This window comes from Chrysemys picta, chromosome 12 (assembly GCF_011386835.1).
Source record: "Chrysemys picta bellii isolate R12L10 chromosome 12, ASM1138683v2, whole genome shotgun sequence".
Classification (NCBI taxonomy): domain Eukaryota; kingdom Metazoa; phylum Chordata; order Testudines; family Emydidae; genus Chrysemys; species Chrysemys picta.
Window position 1 is genome coordinate 6731026 of NC_088802.1, and position 16222 is coordinate 6747247.

General features: G+C 48.4%; 1 protein-coding gene across 1 annotated transcript in view; it reads right to left on the reverse strand.

Moving 5' to 3' along the window:
* Positions 1-756: 756 nt before the first annotated feature.
* Positions 757-16222, reverse strand: part of LOC112060616 (killer cell lectin-like receptor subfamily F member 1) — a 31199-nt gene continuing 15733 nt past the window's right edge. The window contains exons 2-7 of the mRNA XM_065564244.1: positions 11535-11633; positions 10957-11124; positions 6865-7019; positions 6029-6141; positions 2023-2161; positions 757-1163 (exon numbers count right to left, since the gene is read on the reverse strand). Of these exons, the coding sequence (XP_065420316.1) occupies positions 2038-2161; positions 6029-6141; positions 6865-7019; positions 10957-11124; positions 11535-11633 (659 nt within the window). The 3' untranslated portion in view covers positions 757-1163; positions 2023-2037. The remainder of the gene's footprint in view (positions 1164-2022; positions 2162-6028; positions 6142-6864; positions 7020-10956; positions 11125-11534; positions 11634-16222) is intronic.

The window sequence follows — 16222 nt, forward strand, 5'->3', positions numbered from 1 at the left end:
AGCTGGGGAAAGTCACCTCTTTCTCTGGCCACCACAGCCCTGCACATCCCAAATTCCTCCACCCCCTCTTCTCACCCCACTGTCCCCTCCCACATACCCCGTATTCCCCCCCCCCCCCCCAAGGCAACTACCTCAACTTACATGTGCGTCTTCTCCAGGGTCCAGGCACCTAATTAGTGGAGCCAAACCTGTGTGGCTCCACTAATTAGGTGGTTGACCCTTCATTTTCTTGTGTGCAGCCACCCAGGTGCACACCTTAGAGGGAACTATCCGTGGACCACCTGAATGGAGCTTGTAGACCTCTGGTGATCTGTGGATCACAATTTGAGAACCTCTGCACTAGATCGTTGGTTGGTGAAATCTGAGTCTAGAACTCTCAGCCAGTTGGGGTTTGTGCCTGGTTCCAAGCAGTCTGCCCTGAGGTTGGCACGCGCACTCTCAACACACTGCAGACAGCTGTATAGTAGGGCCTTGGCTCCAGTTCCCTCCTTACAGGACGGAGGAGCTGAGCCAGCCCAGAGAGGGGGTTTGGGGGCAAGGTGTATGTGAACCAGGGACCCCTTGGCAGAAAGTACAGGGGGTGCAGAGGGATCACAGGGATCCCCTGACGCTGATGGGTACATAATAGTTCACCAAAAGGTGGCACGTGAGAGCCAGTAGCCCACTGGTGGTCATAATCATTGCAAGACGTGTGTATGGATAATACATAGTTCCTTACCTATCTATACTGACAATAAAAATGAGGGGTACTTGTGGCACCTTAGAGACTAACAGATTTATTTGGGTATAAGCTTTCATGGGCTAAAACCCACTTCATCAGATGCATGGAATGGAAAATACAGTAGCAGGTATGTCTACACAGTACATTAAAAGATGGGAGTTGCCTTACCATGTGGAGGGCCAGTGCTAACAAGACAATTCAATTAAAGTGGAATGATGCCCTTAAGGTCTTGCAGTTAAGGCAGGTCACCAGGAGATGATGTACCTCAAATGTTCTTTTCAGGCAGGTGGTAACTGAGGTTATCTCCCTGTCTAGTCAGCTGTATGTTGTCTGTACCTGTAGCTGGATGCCTATTTGCATAGTGAACCAGGTGCAAATTGAGAGATGGTTTCTTCCTGTAAATTCCCTCTTTTGTGGACTTTGCAAACAGCAGGGCTGTGTCCTGTTTAAGAACAAAAACAAGGGGTTAGTCTGGTCTATCCTGGTGTGCAGAGACACACTGGATCCCTCACCTGAGAGGCAAACTGACCGCACGTCTTGTGAAAGAAAGGTCACAGCCAGGCTGGCTGTGAAGCCCTGCAAGGATTTTGGGTGAGCTGTACGTGGTTAGACAGGAGAGTATCTTGTTAAACAAGTCTAGGCTCTAGAACACATGTTATGACTTTATTTTATATGTAACCGGTTCTTTCCAACACTTCTACTTGACTCTCGGCTTTGTTGAACTGACGCGTGATTTCACTATGAGCATAGGTCAGCGCTGTGTGTTAAGTGGAGCAGAGATCTAAGGTGGAACTGGTAAGCTGGGAGGTGGGGGCGGAGGCATTCCTGTTCCCTTGGAAGCAGCAGCTTTGTGATTACTGCCAGTGTCCAGGGGACAGATGCACCAGAGGGATGCTCAGAGGGCTTGAGGGCAGAGCGGGCCTATTGCTAACTGCAGTGACTACAGGCCCAGGAGCGAGTGCGTGTGGCCTGTGGGATTGGGGAGCTGACCCCCGGCAGGCACAGACAAGGGTCCCTCAGGCAAAACACAGGTCGTGACGAGGTGCCTCCCAGCCCTGGGTACCCCGGGAAGCAGCACAGGGAGTAACTTACTGCAGGTTTGGGGCAGTTATAAATTACACCCCCAGGCCCCAGCCCAATGAGAAGGACCGAGGGGAGGAACTGACAGCGAGGGGCACCTGAGTCCCGGCACCTCCCAGGGTTCTGCTCTGCCCCCGGCTTAGAGCTCTGCCTAAAACTACAATCCAGCCCCGTGAGCCTAAATGCAGGATACTGCATGTTACAGAGATGCAAATACAGACCCTCCGCTCCACTGTTTATATCGCGGCAGCTTCTTTCTGGCAGATCCATTTGAACTCAGCACCACACGTCTCAGACTGAATCCGTCTATCTCCTATCCAGCCACAGTTGTTCCCTTCAGCAGAGACCGAGACCGAGAAGCTGCAGAATTAAAGAGCATCAGTGTCATTATGTTCCCTGTAGCAAGGAAGGGCCCAGAGGTGAGTCTTTCCTCCCCCTCCCCCTAATGGGAAGCTTGTCTCTGATGTTGTCCTTCATTTCTATAACTTTCCTACAAAGTGTCAGTCGAGAATGTGAGCTGAGTTAGGGGGTCTCTGGCAAGGAGCGCAGTAGGCTGAATCTCATAGGGTTGGTGACCTGACACTTTCTTGTTGGAAGTGGCCACCCTGAGCTCCCACATCTCAGCTTTCCTTTTAAAAACAGTCTGAGTCTCAGGGGAGAGAGGAAACCTGCTCCCTGTAACCTGGGTAATAGAGGGCTGCAGACGGCCTGAGGACTTGTCCGGATGAACGGTTGGGGCTGGGTTCACAAAGGGACTTGAGAGTCTAGTGGCCACTTTAGACACTTACATCCCAGACCCACGTCCCCCTGGGATTCACAAACCCTGGAGGCGACTGAACTGCTCGGTGCCTAAGAGTAAAAGTTTCCTAGGTACCTGTGTCTCTGTCACTCAGCCCACCCGCTGCTGCCTCCCTCTGCTGCTGGCTGCCTAAGCCCCCGGGTGTGATGTGTGAGTCAGTGGCAGACAGGTGTTCCTCCGCCTAATGTGCCTGCAGGCCCTGAGCCACTCAGCATGTTCAAAGGCCACTTACCAGCTTGGCTCCCACAGATGAGCTCCCACAAAATAGCAGGGAGGAGCAAACCCAGGGGTTGGGACACTCACCTGGAAAGTGGGAGACCCCAGTTCAAGTCCCCCTTTTGCCTGCAGGGGGAAAGGTTTTGAACAGGGGTCTCCCACCTCTTAGGCAGCCTCGAACATTGAGCTATGGGCTAGTCTGAGGTGTGTGTGGTCGGCCTGGTCTCAGGCTCTAGTGTGAATTAATAATTTTAAAGAGCGATTGGAGCAGAGGGACTAAATGTCACCTTGGGGCATGATGCAGAGAGATGATTTCTAGCCCCCAACAATGATCTGCTGCTTGCAGCAGCTGGCCCTGGCACCCGCAAGGGGAGAGGCAATTCCTGATTTAATCCTCAGTGGAGCACAGGATCTGCTCCAAGAGGTGAATGGAGCTGAACTGCCCCGTAACACTGAGCACAGGGTAACGACATTTAGCCTCCCTGGAGGGGACATAATACCAAACCAGCCCACAACAGTCACATTTCACTTCAGAAAGGGGAATCACACGAGCAGCAGGATGCGTGTCGGATGGAAATTGCACAGAGCTGTCACCAAGGTGAAATGCCTCCTTGCAGCATGGAGCCTACTTAAAAACACCATCAGAGGCTCAGGCTAAGGGCTTGTCTACACTTACAGTGCCACAGTGAAGATGCTACCTAAACTGATACTCTCCCATCAGCGTAGATAATCCACCTCCCCAACAGGCAGTAGCTGTGTCGACAGGAGAAGCCTCCCCGTCGACATGGTGCTGTCTACACCCAGTGTTTAGGTCGGTATAATTGCGTCACTCGGGGTGGATTTTTCCCACCCCTGAGCAGCATAGTTATACCAATGTAAGCCTGTAGTGTAGACCAGGGCTATGTGTGTACCCCAAATAAAAAAAGACAGGAGGAGAACCAAACAAATGCCACCCTGGCTAAACAGCAGAATAATGGAGGCCGTTAGAGGCAAAAGACATCCTTTAAAATTTGCACGACAAATCCTAATGAGGAAAATAGGAAGGAGCCAAACTCCGGCAACTGAATTGTAAATGTTTAAGGAGACAGGCCAAGGAAGAGTTTGAGAAACAACTTGCTAAAGATGCAAAAACTATCCCTTTTTTTTTAAAAGTACATTCGAAGCAGGAAGCCTGCCATACTGACAGTGGTTGTGTGCAGTGTAGTTGTAGCTCTGTCGGTCCCAGGATGTTAGAGAGACAAGGTGGGTGAGGTGATAGCTTTCACTGGACCAAGTCCATCGATCTAGCTACCGCCTCTCAAGGGGGTGGATTTCCTAAAGAAACCAAACTCACTTCCATCACTGTAGAAAGTGTCCACATTGCAGCGCCGCACTGGGACACGCTTGCAGGGCAGGTCTAACTTGTAAAACGTTGCACCCGTGCAGCTGCGCCGCTGTAGCACTTAAGTGAAGACACTCCTCCACGGCCAGGAGAGCTTCTCCCCTCAGCGTTGTTAATTCCCCTCTCCGAGGGGCGGTAGCTCTGTTGATGGGAGAAGCCCCCTCCATTGACATAGCACTGTCTACACAGGGAATTAGGTCAGTGTAACTACATCGCTCAGGGGTGGGGATTTTTCACACCCCTGAGTGACATAGCTGCACCACAGTAAGTTTGTAGCGTAGACCTGGCCGCAGTGTAGACAGACTTTTAGGCGTCAAATTCCCTGAGAGAGGCAGCGGTTGGCATCCTCCCCCTCGCCTTCTCTCCCATTGGCTGGCTTAGGCAGTTCCCCACCTAGCACGCTGGCTTTTGTGAGTCCCATTCTGAGGTGCCGATCTCTCCCCATGCATTGTACCGGGAACCTGGGCATCTAACTCAGGCTTTGTGAATCCCAGGGATTTTTTTGGCACCTAAAAGTTAGGCACCATGACACTCAGCATCCCAACGCACAAGTCCCTTGGTGAATCTAGCCCTGAGGGCATGGCAGGCTGGGGTGTGCTTACGCTCACTGGCCATGTGGACAGTCTGACCACACACTGAAAGTGCCATAGGGAATTTTTAGTGCATAACAGGAGGGTCCACGGGGCAGTCAGTGTGCACACAAAATGCTAGAGAGGTAGGTTTACATCCCAGCCTGCTGCCCTCCAAGTGCGTGTCTAGACAAGCCCCGAGACAATCTCTCTAAGATGGGGGAGCTGCCCCCCACACACCTCAGTGGGGTGTTAATGCAGATCTGCACTGATAAATTCCACTGCTCTAATGGAAGGAAGGAGAAGGGAGGATCAAGGGATAAGAATCTGCCCAATTTACTGGGAGCAGCAGCTCACTGTGACCCCACAAAAGGGTGGTGGCTGAGAGACACCACCACTTTCTGCCCCTCACCCTCCATCTGACACTGGGACCACAAAGACTGGAGGGAGGACAGAGCCCAGGGGAACCCAGCAGAGCCCAGAGACAGGGCTGTAGTAAGACATTTGAGGGCACAACCTCTTCTCAGGGTCCCCCTTGCACAGGCAGGAGCAGTGGCCATATTCTTACCAGTGATTACATGTCACTGCCTCCAGCTGCCGGCCCAGAGGAGCTGATGTGTGACAGAAGAAGGATGGTTGAATTCCCTGCTCTGCTCATGCTCTTGTGTCACTCTGGGCAAGTCACTTAGGGTGGGATTCACAAAAATACTTAGGCACCTAACTCCCCTTGAAATCAATGAGTGTTAGGCACATAAATACCTTTGTGAATCCCACCGTTAGTCTCTCTGTTCCTCAGTTTCCCCATCTGTAGCAAGGGGATGATAGCCCTGCCCTGCCTCACAGGCGCATGAGATGATAAATACAGTAAAGGTTGTGAGGTGCTCAGATACTATAGTAACGGAGGGCTAGATAAGCACCTTAGCCCCTGTCTACACTAGGAGGTGTTTCTGGTACAGTTATACTGGAAACCCTCTAGTGTGGACACAGCTATATCCATTGCTAAGTGTTTCTACCACTACCGCTTATGCCAGTGCCCCCGATCGGCATAAGCTACACTGCTATATGCACTGGCACATTGGTATAATTGCAGCTACACTAGGGCCTTTGCTGGCACCCCCATGTTATGGAAAAAATCCTTAACCGCTGTAGCTACCCTGGTAAAACGTTTAGGCCTTAAGCAGACGAACATTTAACATCAGCAAGTTATACAATGGAGCTTTTCTCAAACATCTCTCAGACAGTAAACCTCGGCCAGCACTTACAGCATTGGATCTAACGGGGCACCGTCCACCCAGGTCCAATCCTTCCCTGGGGGTGTCACTTTAAGTCCAATCCAGATGGAATTTGCATCTTGTACAACATCCTGTATGGAATCCTGTGAGGTGCAAAGCAGAGGGGGAGGGGTGAATGTGCCGTAACAGGCTACAACTCCCTGAGCACTCCTGTTTAATACCTGCTCTTGGCTTCAGTGGCTCTGCCCATGCCAGCTGGAGAACCCCCAGCACCGGAGCTAACTCACCCTCTCCCCTGGGCGAGTGGGGTCCCAGTGCAGGGGAGGGGAAATGTGGCTCTCCCTGTGCAGACATGGTAACACCAGAACCAGTCCTTGGTGTCACGGGGTGAGCTGGCCCTTTACATAAGTCCTGGGTTCAGCCTCACCCGTGACTAGGTGCCCCTGGACTGGGAGGTTCAGGTGATGGAAGCAGGTGACCAGGAGCCAGGCCTGGTGGGGTTACAAGGGCAGCCCGAGATCAGTCAGGGCAGGGTGACATGTGATGGAGCAGGGGGTTGTGTGAGTAGCTCTATGCAGAACGGCTCTGCTGAGCTCTCAGACAGGGCTCAGGGGGGCAGAGCCTGCAGGAGCCAGCGGGGCAGTCTGGGGTGGGAACGCTGTGGGGGTCTTGTTCTGAACTGTATGTTAATCAGCCAGACGCCCCGAAGGGGAGAAACCCCCCCAGTGTGGAGTTTGGTTAACTGGGGGAACAGGAGGAATGAGGCAGAGGGGTAGAGCCAGGCTGGATAAACCTGCTGCTCTGGGGTTGTAACTAGTGACACACGTCTCTCTCCAGCTGGAGTTTGAGCCTGTATTTTATGTTACCATCTCCTCTTGGTTCTGGATCATGAGCATGTGAGCGCTCTTCCCCGAGCAGTCGTCACGGCTCCCAGTCCAGTCTTTACGCTCCTGAGACAGCCAGTAGCACTTGTCCCCATGCAGCCGCCAGTCCCTGGGGCAGAGTTTGCACCCGGAGCCCTCTGGAGGGAGAGATGGGAACAGAGGTGTCATCCATTCTGAAAATGCAAACTACGGCTGGGTGAAAACTCCTGTTCAAAGTTCTTTTTTAATGGAAAATGCCATTTTGACCAGAATAAAAGTGTTTATTGTTGTTGACATTTTTCATTTTTTGATGGGGGAAAAGGGACTCAAAATGTAAATACTGATTTTTGGAGGGGCGGGGGGAGATGGAGGATTTCATTCAGTTTTGGAGGAGAAATAAACATTTACTCTTAACATTTCCCCCCATTGGGAAAGAGAGGGAGGACTTTCACTTTTTTACTTCCTTCAAAGGACATCAAACTGTCATTTCTTTTCCTATTTTTCATGAACCAGGTTTACAATGTATCAGCTCTAGTTTTAGATATTGCTTAAGTTTTCCCCTACAGCCATGTAAAAAGCCTTCAGACTCAACGTACTAGCGAGGGCTTTTCTCAAGGTCAGCACTCAAGCAGCCGGGCATGCTGTAGGTCAGGACAGCAAGGTGCTGGCAGAGCCGGGAGGCCAGAGAGGAGTGAATTCACTTGAAGTCTTTACACAGAGTTGGTCTCTTACTAAAGATCTGCTCTAACTCAGTCACAAGTTCTGGGCTCTATGCAGGAATCACTGGGTGGGATTGTCAGGCTTGGTGCGGTAAAATGTAGTTTCTGGGGATCTGACCATGTCAGATTATAAAAGCTGAACAGAGACAGGCCCAGCCTATACCCCGATGGGAAACTTCAAAGGAAACTGAGTGTTGAAACAAATAATATTGATGACTGAGATTGAGAATGAGGGACACCACCTACTAAGGCAGAACTGAATCCAGTGCCCCAGTCTGGCAGTAGGGGGCGCTGTACCACTGCTAGTGCCATGGTTCAGCTGAGAACTAAAATCAAGGTCCATTTGGGGTCATTAAGAGCTGCCATATTGGGTCAGACCACTGTCTGTATTGCTCAGTATACTGTCTCTTACAAAGGCCTATACCAGAATTTCAGGGGGAGTGTACAGAACAGGGCAATTATGGAGTGATCCACCCATCTTCCACTCCCAGCTTCTGGTAATCAGAGGTTCAGCATCCCTCCAATCCTAGCATTGTATCCCTGACCATCTTCGCTAATAGCCTTTGATGGATCTATTTCTATTTTGAACCCAGTTATACTTTTGACCATCACAACATCATATGGCAATGAGTTCCACAGGTTAGTTATGTGTTGTGTGAAAAAGTACTTCCTCTCATTGTATTGAACCTGCTACCTATTAATTTCATTGGGTGACCCCCAAAGGTTTTTGTATTGTGGGTAGGGTAAATAACACTTCTCTATTCACTTTTTCCATACTATTCATGTCCTATTATATCCCCCCTTCGTTGTCTCTTTTCTAAGCCGAACAGCCCTAATCTTTTTAGTGTTTCCTCGTATGGAAGCTATTCCATACCATTGATCATCTTTGTTGCCCTTCTCTGAACCATTTCCAGTTCCACTACATCCTTTTTGAGACGGGGTGACCAGAACTGAACACAGTATTCAAGGTGTGGGTGCACCATGGATTTATATAGAGGCACTTTGATATTTTCTGTCTTATTTTCTATCCCTTTCCTAATAGTTCCTAACATACTGTTAGCCTTATTGGCCACGACTGCATATTGAGAAGAAGCTTTCATTGAACTATCCACCGTGATTCCAAGATCTCTTTTTTGGGTGGTAATAGCTAATGTAAAACCCATCTTTGTGTGCATATAGTTGGGGTTATTTTTCCCCCCACTGTGCATTACCTTGCACTTATCAATGTTGAATTTCATCTGCCATTTGTTGCCAGGTCACGCAGTTGTGAGAGATCCCTCGGTAACTCCTCACAGTCACCTTTGGACTTAACAATCTTGAATAATTTTGTATCATCTACAAACTTTGCCACTTCACTATTCACCCCCTTTTCCCAGATCATTAATGAATATGTTCAACAGCTCTGGTCCCAGTACAGATCCTTGGGGGACCCCACTATTTACCTCTCTCCACTGGGAAAATGAACCATTTATTCCTACCCTTTGTTTCCCATATTTCACGCAGTTACTGATCCATGAAAGGACCTCCCCTTTTATCCCTGGCTACTTAGTTATCTTCAGAGCCTTTGGTGAGGGACCTTGTCAATGCTTTCAGAAAATCCAAGTGCGCTATAGCCACTGGATCACCCTTATCCACATGCTTGTTGACTCCCTTGAAGAACTCCCTTGACAAAAAGCCATGTTGACTCTTCCCCAACAATCGTGTTCATCTATGTGTCTGATCATTCTGTTCTTGGTAGAAACAATAGTGAATTTGCCCAGTACTCAAGTCAGGTTCACCAGCCTGTAAATGCCAGGATCACCTCTGGAGCTCTTTTTAAAAATGGGCATTACATTAGCTACCTTCCAGTCATCTGACTCTTCTTGAATACTGGGGGGTCTGAACCTGTTCAAATTCCAGCCTGGGGTGACTTCAATTTGCCTCCCTAAAACACCTCCTGCATTTCCCACAGGCTATGCGATTCTTCTTCAGTCGTTTCCCTTACACATTGTAAAGCAGTGTTGTGTGCTGCTGAACAGCTGTTGAGTTTCACCCCAGAGGTGGCTGCATTTCAGTAGTGGGGGAAATGATTCCTGTGAGTCCTACAGAGTTTGTAAAACACTTTGTGATCCAACCTCTATAGCAGTTGTATTACATTATTATTAAAACTACCTGTGCTCTAGCAATGGGAATTACTCTGACCACTAGATGTCACTGCTGCTCCTCTGCATAAACTGCTGAGAATTATTATTTACTGTACTTAAATTGTAAGCTCTTTGGGTCAGGGACTGTCTTTTTGTGATTTTTTTTTTAACAGCATCTGACACAATGGGGCCCTGATCCATAACTGGGCCTTTGGGCACTGCTGCAATACAAATCAGTGATTAGTATTACAGTAGAACAGAGGCCACAAAAATGAATATGGGCCCCATTGTGCTAGGTGCTGCACATACCCACAGTAAGACAATCTCTGCCCCAAAGAGCTACCAATCCAAACATAGGGTGAGAAACAGATGGAGATACACAAAGAGGAGCAGGATGACAGGGAGAATGAAATAACCATATTGGTACAGAACGAGGCAGTCACTGCATTTACCTTGCACCAACCTATTGGGATTGATGAAAAGAAAGAAGACAGGGGAGCTTAGGGTGTATAGTACATCACTACCACACCTAGAGCATTAGAGCATATTAAAAAGCACCTTATCTACTTAAAAATCACCCTGAACATTGTTTTCCTGCTGTAGTTATGAGGAGAGTTGATTGACAAAATATTGCCTTTTTTTCAAAATGAAAATCTTCACAGAAAACTTGTTGTATTTGAACTTTTCTAGTTGTTGTTGAAATAACCTTCTGCTTCCTGAACACTTTGACTAAAAAAAAATGAAAGTTTACTCCCATGGTTAGCTCCCTTTACACTGTCACTTTGGCAGTGTTGCCATCGCTCATATTTTTATCACACGTCTTGTGAAGTTTGGTGTTTTCTTTTAAGCCCCAGCTCCTGGAGTCAGGGGATTATGTGAGAATCTCAGTTTCATTACAGAAAGTTTGTAGCCTCATAATTGCAGAGAAAAGCTTGACAGCAGGACCCAAATGCAACCTAAAGGCTCAGAAACCAGAAGGGAAACATAAAGAACCCCAAATGTATAATTTTCCTAAAATAAGCCAATCTCATGATTTTTAGGGCCTGACTCATGGTTTTTGAATGCTTGGGGATCGCAACACTGGAGTAATGCATATAAAGGAGCCTCAGTGCGAATGAGAAACTGGTCCATTGTATTTCAAGCAGACAGTGTCCCTTTAACATGGTGACTGGGTTTTCAGTCACAGCGAGAGTGCTGCAAACTCTTTAAGGGAGAATGACTCATGGCTCTGGGACAGTAGGAGCTGGGGTTACCTGCCAAGCTGCCATTGTAGGGTTCACATAGAATTGGTTTCAAGCGAGACTGGAAATCCTCCAGGCAGGAGCTGCATTCCGTGCTACTGACGATTCTGGTTTCATTATTCTCCGACGTATTCAGAGTTCCTCTGGTCTGTCCTTCACAGGAGACATGCAACTGGAAAACTTCAAAAGAGCATCAGCATCAATAAAAAAAATCACTTCTATTGCAGCTATTTAGGAATTAAAAAAACAATTATGGAGGGTGTAAAATCATCCGTGTAGTGTCCATCACAGCTAGGGTAGGGACAGAGGAAGAGAAAATCCTATTCACTACTCAATGTTGGTGCATTTCTGTCCTCCACCCATATGTAACAGTGAACCTGTCTTAGTTGGATCACACAAGTTTCATGCATCCAGCTTTTAAATGCACCTTGTTCTGATAATATTTTGACCTGGGTGGTGATGTAATGCCTAGGATTTCACTCATAAACGGACTGGAATCAGGAATGGAATATCAGTGGGATTTGGAAATGAGAAGAGAATTCATGGAGCACCATTAAGCTCAAATGGATAAACAGATTGGCGCTACTCACCCCAAACCCCCAGTGCTATCACAGCTATTGTCAGGACGATGTTCCCAGCCCATCCGACCCCTACAGCGATGCGATGCCACCAGGGACATGGAGGGGAACCTGTAAGAGACAATGTGGAGAAACACCATCAACCCCCCAATGTGAGAAATAACAATGGAACTTGTTCTTCTCTGGAGCCCGTCCCAGCCCCCTTACCTGGGAGTTCCACTTTTCAGATAACACTAGGGGCAGCTTTACCAATGGCAGCTTCTTTCACCCATTTCTCCCAGAAGCACCTTCACACCTTTTCCCCCACACTGTCCCTTATGCAGGGATGCCCCCCCTGAAATCATTCTACACAGCCACTGCTCTGCCCCCCTTCAGATCCTGTCTTACGTTCCCCCTGTAACCCGACATGCATGATAAACGGCCTAGTAATAACAGCCAGGCAAGTGACCTGCTCATCACTATAGCTTACTTCATTAAAAAAACCAAACTATGCGAAGCCTCCAAATTGTTAATCTAGCTAATATATATATCACCTTGTGTTCCCATGAGCTTCCCTCTTGTCTTCCCTCTCCCCTGTCCCTCCCTTCATGTGTTTTGACCCCATTTAGAGCCCCAATCCTATAAATACTGTTATGTCAGGAGTCACCAGGTGGTGCTGTTATACACAGTCATATACATTCTTTTTCCTAATGTGTAAGCACTGGTCAGTCTTTGAAGAAATGTTATATTATTGTTTATTTTGTGGTATACAGTAGTTTCTTTGTGGGGGAGCTGTTGCACCAGCAAGGGAGTTTGCTCTCTGCCTTAATTTCTGTAACTAGAGTCACATCTTGGGGCAGAGTTGCTCCCTGGGAACCAGGCATGGTTTTTGGGCTGAGACTCCTGAAAGAGGGGTTTGTTTGCATGCCAGTTGAGAATTGTTAATAATTTACTTAATAATATTTAAGGTAAGAGATCGCAATTTTTTCAAGTCTTGGTACGGAGTCAATTATTTTTTTTGAAGTCCAAAGGGGGTTTCCAGTGCAAAAAGATTGCGAAACACTGGACTAAGGTAACATCCAAATTTACACAGAAGTGACAGTGCTGTTACAATGACTGTGTCTTAATTTTCATCCTTAAGTTTTTTGTAAACAGAAACATCGTTAAACCAAACTCACACTACATTTTCAAACTGCGTTCACTAGGGAAAGCGTTAGAAACTAACTTTTTTGCTACAGATGAAGCTTGTGACACTCTTAAGGCTACTCACAGAGTAGTCACTACAGGAGACTTAAATTTCTTCCTGTTGTAACCACTGTTAATTCTGGGTCAGTTCAAAAATTACACCCTTCTGTTCATACAATTGGATCTTTATGTGAGGATTTTCACAGACATCTAATTCAGATCGCTACTGTGAACTTTACAGAACTAATTGTTCTGGAATTATAAGTGGGGAAAAAATAGTGGAAATAATTTCTGAAAAGTGAAAAATTATTGTCTGATATATATGTACCATCACAATGAGGCCCCTGCTCCTAACTAGAACCTCTTAGCACCATTATCTGGCAAATTTCATATTAATTAATGCTGGGGGTGGTTGTGTTTTCTGTCTTCATTTTAAAATGGCTTGTTGAATTTACTTTAAAATTTCTCAGGAAAATTATCTTGTAGCTTCAGACTAACACGAATTATTTCAGGCTAAAAGGAGAGGGGGTCCCAGGTATCGATCGCCGGCACCTCGCCATCACGGATTCGCCTGCTGGAGCCAATCGCAGAGCAGCTGCTACTGGCGGCACTCCTGCTCCTCCACACCGGGATCACGGTCTTGTGGTCGGCACCGTTCCCGATGCCACCGCTCCTCCTGGTCCCGGGATAGTAGCAGGTCATATGCCAGCCTGGCCTCCCTTCGCAGTCAGTCATTGGGTCAGGCTAGTCAGGCTGAACAGTCTGCTCCCCTGGTGCCACAGCAGGTGCAGCGGCACCGGACTCCTTGGCTGGCACCGTGGTACCAATGGGGCCTGTGGCCCCCGACACAGCCCCCGGTAATGGCTCACTCACTTGCCAGTGCCTCGGAGAGACCGTTGGCTTCTCTATTTCAGCCTCCGAGGAAGAAGTCAGTGGGGCACTCATCCCCGGTCCTGCGCCCGGAGGGGGACCCAGAGGTGGAACCTACAGCACTGGTGGGTACGCAGAGTACCGCACCCCTATCCTAGTCCTCCCCGGATGAGGCAATCACGGCCCCTCCTCCACCTGTCCCACAGGAGGACTCTAAAGCCCACCAAGAACTGCTGAAAAGGGTGGCATCAAGCCTCAACCTTCAAGCCAAGGAGGTGGAGGAGCTCTCGGACTCTCTCTTCAACATCCTCTCGGCTTCGGCACCGAGCAGGGTGGCTCTCCCACTCCATGAAGGGATGGCAAAGATTTCCAATGCCTTGTGGCAAACCCCGGTTTCTCTGCCCCCCATTTCTAAGAGGGCAGAATGGAAATACTTTGTACCCGCCAAGGGGCACGAATTCCTGTACACCCACCCTGCCCTCAACTCCCTAGTGGTGGAGTCGGTCAACCACAGGGAGAAGCAAGGTCAACCAGCCCCTACTCCTAAAAATAAGGACTCACGGCAGCTGGATCTATTTGGTAGAAAAGTTCATTCATCCTCCAGTTTCCAACTAAGTTTCCTGGGGAGATCTGAGTTCAATTTGTGGGGCTCTCTACCCAAATTCGAGGACTCGCTCCAAGCGCGTGACAAGAAGGAGTTCAGGGCTCTGGTGGAGGAGGGTACGGCTGCTGCCAGGGCAGCCCTTCAGGCAGCCTCGGATGCCATAGATATGGCTGCACGGTCCGTGGCCTCCGTGGTGTCCATGAGGGTGGCATTGTGGCTCCTGCCGTCTGGATTGTCCAGCGAGGTGGAGAACTTGTTACAGGAGCTTACGTTCGACGGCAAGGCCCTGTTTGCGGAACAGACGGATGTGAAATTGCAGGGCCTGAAAGATTCCCGCACAACGCTAAAGACCCTCGGCTTCTATGTCCCGGCCCCGGCCAGGACCAAGTTTAAACTGCAGCAGGCTCCCACCGAGGCCACCCACTCTAAATATGAGCCCCCTTATAAAAAGTCAAGGGACTATAAGAAACGCCCGCAGAGGCAACCCCGGTCTGCCCCCCGACCTGGGCCCTCGAAGGGCAAACAGGCAGGAAAGCCTCAGTTTTGACAAAACGCTTCGGGGCGACCTACCCGTTCATTCCAGGGATCCACCCGCAATAAAGCTTCCCTTCTCCAACCAGATGTGTGCTTTTCTCCCGGAGTGGTCGTGACTGACCTCGGACCAATGGATCTTCAACACTGTCTCCCAGGGTTAACCAAGCAGAGATAGTAGAAAGCATTACTCACAGAGGCTGCTACGTGAGCGATCAGTATCAGCAAGGAATCCAAGGTACTCCTACATTACAGACTGAATTGACCATTGTGGGGATGTACCTTCAACCAATGGAAACAGCACCACGGCTGTAAGTTCTCCAAAATACTTTCCTCTGCCCACCAGCATCGCCAACTTCTTATTCAGGTTTAGCTTCAGCCGGCTGTTCTTCTCCTTGGAGTGACTGGACGCATGACACTGTAGGTAACTCACCTGCAGTTTCCTTAAAGGGGGTGGGACTTTGGATTACTTGAAGAGAGACAGCAGCACTGACTTGCTGAAGGTGACATCATCTCAGGAAGCTTGAGCACTAACATAGTGTCTGGAAAAATGTAGTACAGATGACCACATTGCGGCTAGGTGAATGGCCACTATCAGTATGCATCTGAAGAAGTGGGTTTTTTACCCACGAAAGCTGATGCCCAAATAAATCTGTTGGTCTTTAAGGTGCCACCAGACTCCTTGTTGTTTTTGTGGATACAGACTAACACGACTACCCCCTGATACTTGACACTGTCAGTATGTTGCTCAAGAAGGCTGATAAAGTGGAATGTGCTCTAGGGGACTGGGCTGTTAGCCTCTGAGGTGAGGAACCTTTGCTATATTATAGCAGAGCTTGATACAGTCAGAAATCCAATGGGATACACCCTGGGCTGTAACTGGTTGCTCTTTAATCCTTCAGAGAAGATCACAGAACGTCTAGGCAATGACCCGAAAGACTTTGTGACCACCAGGTAAAAGGACAGAGCACTCCGAACACATCCAAAGTATAACATTCCTCTCCAGCTTTGCTAGAATGAGGTTTAGGGAAGAAATCTGGAAGATGAATGGTCTGATTGAGGCAGAATGCAGGTACAACCTTAGATATGAACTTAGGGTGCAATCAAAGGGAGACGTAGTCCTTGTGAAAGGGTGATCAGCTAGTGGTACCCTTCTTGCAGAAGTAGTTGCTACCAAAAAGGCAGTTTTCATTGATAGCAATGATAAGGAAGTTGTTAAAAGGTTTGAAGGGGTACCATTAAACAAGGCAAAACTTAATTCAAGTCCCATCCAGGTACGGAATCAGACACAGACGGGTACACATGAATGAGGCCCTTTAAAAATCTAGATACCCAGAGATGTGAAAAGACAGAAACTCATCTACTGGTAGTTGTATCACAAAGATGGAAGGTAAATGGACTCTCACAGTACTGATGGAGAGAACAGAAGATTTCAAATGCAGCTTGTAGTCCTTGGGTTGGAAAAGGAGGGTTTCAGATGGAGACTATGGACAGAAATCTGTCCATCAGCATATAAGCCATAGTGGTAATA